At 40.6% G+C, this 6,650-nt stretch overlaps 1 protein-coding gene across 13 annotated transcripts in view; it reads right to left on the reverse strand.

The window, feature by feature from the left end:
• Positions 1–1,929: 1,929 nt before the first annotated feature.
• plekha7b (pleckstrin homology domain containing, family A member 7b) overlaps positions 1,930–6,650 on the reverse strand; it is a 110,999-nt gene continuing 106,278 nt past the window's right edge. For 12 of the 13 annotated variants that reach the window (XM_060867751.1, XM_060868102.1, XM_060868189.1 and 9 more), the window contains 2 exons: positions 5,929–6,128; positions 1,930–2,610 (listed from right to left, as the gene is read on the reverse strand). In XM_060867751.1, coding sequence (XP_060723734.1) covers positions 5,944–6,128 — 185 coding nt within the window. In that variant the 3' untranslated portion in view covers positions 1,930–2,610; positions 5,929–5,943. The remainder of the gene's footprint in view (positions 2,611–5,928; positions 6,129–6,650) is intronic. The other variant, XM_060868367.1, reaches the window with a different exon arrangement.

Genomic DNA, 6,650 nt, shown 5'->3' on the forward strand with positions numbered 1-6,650 from the left:
AAGGACGCAGATGATTTAGTACTGTTAGGCTTCAGGTGGTGAGTATAAAGAGGGAATTAATAAATATATATATATATATATAAGATAAAAAAAAAACAAAAAGAACGAATAGGAAACGAGAACCTTGTGAACTAAAGTGCGAAGGTGAAACTTCCATTCACCTTCGATTTCCTTTTTTTAATACTTTATTTCACCCCAGTGAGTGAACGCTAGCAAAGCCACATAAGGCGGCATTCAGCACAGAAGAAAAAGACACACACATAAAGAGGTCAAAGCAATCAATTAATCAAGTCAAAGAGAATCCTTGGACCGCGGAATAGAAAGCATTTTGTTTCTACTTCTTCCATCTGTTGTACTTTCATCCGTCGTACAGTGAAGAAATTCGGCATTGTGGAAAAAAGAAAGAAAGATTGAAAACGAGTGAAAGGAATTTTGAAATTAATGCTTTTTTTTCTGTTGAGGTTAAAAGCTACAAAAGATCACAAAAAAAAAATCCATTTTAATTTGCACCATAGCGAGAGTTGTTAAGAGCTGTTAACTCTAAACCCGCCGGTGCTCGTTTTTCTTTTACTGCTCGTCCAAACCATGGACACGAAACAATCACAGACACACACACACACACAAACACACACACATTTACATAGTGACTTACATTTTTCTTATTTCAGTTTATACACTTGAGAAATTGAGGGTTAAGGGCCTTGCTCAGGGGCCCTGCAGTGGCAACTTGGTGGACCTGGGATTCAAACCAGTGACCTTCTGATCAGCAGTCGAACACCTTAACCACTGAGCTACCACATCCCACTAAATACAGTGCCTTAGACCACTTACTTATACTTACTTACACTTACTTATAGTGCATCAACTGCTTGGAATGAGATTCAAAGATCATTGAAATTGAGCGTACTTATCTCAGTAAATGAGTTTAAGCTGTATCTCAACCGAACGTTCCAAACTGTCTGCACTTGTTCTTAATTTTGTTTTAATCTTGTTTTATTGTTGTTGGAAATGTGTGTGTTGTGATTATTGTTCTATGTACTTAATTTGTTTTAAGTTGTCTATTGTGTGCTGCTACATTGGCCAGGGCTCACTTGTAAATGGGATATTTATCTCAATGTGATTTTATCCCTGGTTAAATAAAGGTAGAATAAAAATAATAAATAACAAACACACACACACTAACACACACACACACACACACACTAACACACACACAAACACACTGACACACACACTAACACTCACACACACACACTAACACACACACACTAACACACTGACACACACACTAACACACACACAAACACACTGACACACACACACACTAACACACACACACACTAACACACTGACACACACACTAACACACACATACACACATACACACACTAACACACACACACACACAAACACACATATAAACACACACACACACACACACACACACTAACACACACACAAACACACTGACACACACACTAACACTCACACACACACACTAACACACACACACACTAACACACTGACACACACACTAACACTCACACACAAACACACACATACACACACACACACACACACTAACACACACACACACACACACTAACACACACACACACAAACACACATATAAACACACACACACTAACACAAACACACACTAACATAAACACACACACACTAACACTCACACACTAACACTCACACACTAACACTCACACACACAAACACACAAACTAACACACACTAACAAACTGGCACACACACTAACACACACACACACACACTAATACACACACTAGCACACGCGCACGCACACACACACACACACTAACACACACACGCGCACTCACACACACACACACAAACACACACACATCTGCTGATGTTTGTTAATATTTTTAATATTTACATTATTTTCTTAAAAAACAAAACCAAAAGCAGGAGGCCGCTACGTACCCTCTTCTTTTCGCTTCCTGCGAAATTTCCGCAAGAAAAAATTCCTTTAACGCGACAAACAAAATGTGTTCGCAAAAATAAAGCTCGTTTAGCAAGCTACATGGAAGCTGGCAGTGCTAGATACACTAGATAGAAAAAAATAATATCTTGTGATTTTGGTGTAAGAAGAATAGCATCTCTGTGAACAAAAATACAATCGACTTGAAAACATCTGTAGCGACATCTGTCCTTCTATAAAGTCGAACACTTCCTGCTTTCTAAACATTCGCGGATTCATCTTCATCGTCTTCGTAATCCTCATCATCGTCTTCGTAATCCTCATCGCCGTCTTCGTCCTCGAGAGCCTCGATGATGACTATAAATGTTCCCTATTTGCTCTACGATGCAGTGCATGAGTACAAAAGTGCAAATTAAGGTTTCTATCGCACTATTAGCTCAGTTAGAGATGTTCAGCTTTTATTATCACAACAGCTTCACGTTCGAGTCTTTGTTTTTCCTCCGACGCCGACGTCTCGTCTACGATGCAGAGGACGGGCGGAAAAATGGACGCTAGGAGACATTCACTTTTAAACGAAGTCTTCTTTTTAATGAAGGGAGGGAGAGCGAGAGATCGTCGTGTAATAGCACCTCAGTGACCGGACACGGCTTTGGCTGAAAAAAACACAAAAAAACAATCGATGGTCAGGATTAAACACAAAGACAAAAATGCAGTGTTTAAAAAAACAACAATAAAAAAATTGTCTGAAAACTGGAGACTCGAGAATTCGTGACAGCTTTGTAAAAAAGAAGAATATAAAGAAAATAATGTAAAAATAACAAAAAAGATCCAGAAGATGAAGGTAAAAAAAAAAAACCACGAAGAAAAGAAAAGAAAAGAGAAGAAAAGAAAAGAAAAGAAAAGAAAAGAAAAGAAAAGAAAAGAAAAGAGAAGAAAAGAAAAGAAAAGAAAAGAAAAGAAAAGAAAAGGAAGGATAAAAAAATTAAGATGAATATAAAGAAAATTAAGGATAAAAGAAGGATAGGATGAGACGGTAATTATTATTAAATTAGAAAATTAAATAAGAAGAACGGCAGAAACAGGGGACACGGTGGCTTAGTGGTTAGCACGTTCGCCTCACACCTCCAGGGTTGGGGTTCGATTCCCGCCTCCGCCTTGTGTGTGTGGAGTTTGCATGTTCTCCCCGTGCCTCGGGGGTTTCCTCCGGGTACTCCGGTTTCCTCCCCCGGTCCAAAGACATGCATGGTAGGTTGATTAGCATCTCTGGAAAATTGTCCATAGTGTGTGATTGCATGAGAGAATGAGAGTGTGTGTGTGCCCTGTGATGGGTTGGCACTCCGTCCAGGGTGTATCCTGCCTTGATGCCCGATGACGCCTGAGATAGGCACAGGCTCCCCGTGACCCGAGGTAGTTCGGATAAGCGGTAGAAAATGAATGAATGGCAGAAACATTGAACAGATGTCACTAATTAGAATGTTAAACCACCTTTAACCACAAGAGGCAGGTTATTTGTTTCTTTCTACTTAACGATGAACGTTACTACGGATTCTTCCACAAGGTGCAGAAGATTCGTGAAAAACTTCTCAATGATCCAAACTCAAACATTCCGTGAAGAGACTCAGATACACCTAAGCTGGAACGATCACTGCTCTGGGGTGCCAATATTTTTAGACATTTAACTCTGGTGAGAGTTTTATTTTTTTTTTACACCAAGAGGCGGGTGAAGGTTTGATTTGTAACACGGAGAATGTGAAAACGTGATGTCTGTGAAAGAAAGAAAGAAAGAAAGAAAGAAAGAAGGCTACCTTACTGTTTAGAGGGAGATAAAGGTTTTCCTCCCTCACTCTGTCTGCAGCATGTAGGAGTAAAAGAAATACAGTTAAACACTTCACACACACACACACACACACACACACACACACACACATATATGTGCATATGTGTGCGTGTGTGTGCGTGTGTGTGTGTGTGTTTGTGTGCGTGTGTGTGTGTGTGTGTGTGTGTGTGTGTGTGTGTTAATCAGGAAATCTGCAGGTTCCTCAGGTTCTGTTTCACTTAAGTAATGGTTTAAGAGTCAATCAGCAGTGGAGACACAACGAGTGTAAACAGTGACTGAGAAAACACTCATTTTCACATTTACACACAAGAACAGCAAAACAATAGCAAGAAGGAAGGAAGAAAGGAAGGAAGGAAGGGAGGGAGGCAGGAAGGAAGGAAGGAAGGAAGGAAGGAAGGAAGGAAGGATGGAAGAAAGGAAGGAATGTAGGAAGGAAGGAAGGAAGGAAGGAAGGAAGGAAGGAAGGAAGGAAGGAAGGAAGGAAGGGAGGGAGGAAGGAAGGAAGGAAGGAAGGAAGGAAGGAAGAAAGGAAGGAAGGAAGGAATGTAGGAAGGAAGGAATGAAGGAAGAAGGAAGGAAGGAAGGGAGGAAGGAAGGAAGGAAGGAAGGAAGGGAGGATGGAAGGAAGGAAGGGAGGGAGGGAGGGAGGGAGGAAGGGAGGACAGACTGACAGACAGACGGACAGACCACAATAAAGAATTTTTTTAAAAATTAGAAGGAATTAAAAATGCAAAAAACCATTCTCTTAGGTGCCTGTAATAAAATATCTTTTATAGATTTATATAATTACATATCTGACCTGCAGATTCTCTGGTTAACTCATCACACACACACACAGAAACAGGAAGTGGTGTGTGTGTTGCTAATGGCAGCATCATTCCTGCTTGCCTCGCTCTCATCGCTCCTGCAGATCACCAGACAGTGAAGTAACTGGTGTTTGGCAGCGAGAACAGTGAGAAGAGCGAGATGAAGGTGTGGAACCCAAAGGAACCTGCAGCTCTTTGTTCATTTCACACAATCAACAGAAGACGCCGTTTGTTTGTGCTTCACAAAAAGCCATTTACAGACAATTCACACACGACTTCTGCTCCAGATGTGAAGGCAGCTGGCTAAATGGGGTGTGTGTGTGTGTGTGTGTGTGTGTGTGTGTGTGTGTGGATGCACTCCATCTTCTCACAGAGTCATGCACAGTCATACAGACAATGTGGGAGTACATACACACAAATACACACATACACACACATACACACACACACACATACACACACACATACACAAACAAATACACACATACACACACATACACACAAATACACACACATACACACACATACACACAAATACACAAACAAATACACACATACACACACATACACACACATACAGTACACCATACACACACATACACACAAATACACACAGATACACACACATACACAGAAATACACACACACACACAAATACACACACATACACACAAACACACACACACACACACATACACACAAATACACACACATACACACAAATACACACACATACACACAAATACACAAACAAATACACACATACACACATACACACAAATACACACAGATACACACACATACACAGAAATACACACACACGCACACACACAAATACAAACACATACACCATACACACACACATACACACAAATACACACAGATACACACACATACACAGAAATACACACACACGCACATACACACACAAATACACACATACACACAAATAAACACACACAGACACACAAATACACACACATATACACACAAATACACACACACACAGACACAGCGCACACAAACACACATTCACATACACTCACACACAAACACACAAGCACACACAAGCATGCAAACACACACACAAACTCACACAGCACACACACAAACACACATTCACACACACACACACACAAACACACACCCACAAACACACACACACGCATGCACGCACACACACAAACACACACAAACTCGCACACACACATGCACACAGACACACACATTTACATACACAGACACAACACACACACAAACCCACATAAGGGAAATAATTAGCAAAAGTGTAGAAGTGGACTAACGTATTTATCAGGTTAGTGTCTTACTTTTGTTTGCTTTGATTAGACAAAGGTGTAGTGAAATCCATTGCTTAGAGGAGGAGGAGGAGGAAGAGGAGGAGGCTGAGGGGAGGAGACAACAGGAACAGCAGCAGAAGGAGGGAGAGGAGGTGGAGGAGGTGGAGGAGGAGGAGGAGGAGGAGAAGGAGGAGAAGGAAGCATGGTGGGACTGTTAACCTGCGGAGAAACTACAGAGGAGCAGAGATCAGGACAGAGAAGGATTAATAATACACACACACACACACACACACACAAACACACACACACACACACACACAAACACACACACACACACAATGAAAGAAGTCTGTTTATGTTTCATGACTTGAGCAAGAAAAGAAAGTATAAAAGAAAAATAGAAAGAACATAATATTGGGTTTGTCCATTACAACAGTGACTGTGTGTGTGTGTGTGTGTGTGTGTGTGTGTGTGTGTGTGTGTGTGTGTGTGTGTATGAAAAGAAAGAAAAAGAAAGAACCCTTATTTGTATTTTCATTAGTGCGTCTTTCTTTCTATCTTTCTATCTTTCTTTCTTTCTTTCTTTCTTTCTTTCTTTCTATCTTTCTTTCTTTCTTTCTTTCGTTCGTTCATTCGTTCTCATCATTTTTCCTGATTCACTTTTCCTTTTCGCTCTTTCCCTTCTTTTCTTCATCCTCTTCCTTTTAACCCACTTCTTCTTCTTTTCTTCCTCCTCTTCCTTTAATTCTTCT

Source organism: Tachysurus vachellii, chromosome 1 (assembly GCF_030014155.1).
Source record: "Tachysurus vachellii isolate PV-2020 chromosome 1, HZAU_Pvac_v1, whole genome shotgun sequence".
In the NCBI taxonomy this organism is placed as follows: domain Eukaryota; kingdom Metazoa; phylum Chordata; class Actinopteri; order Siluriformes; family Bagridae; genus Tachysurus; species Tachysurus vachellii.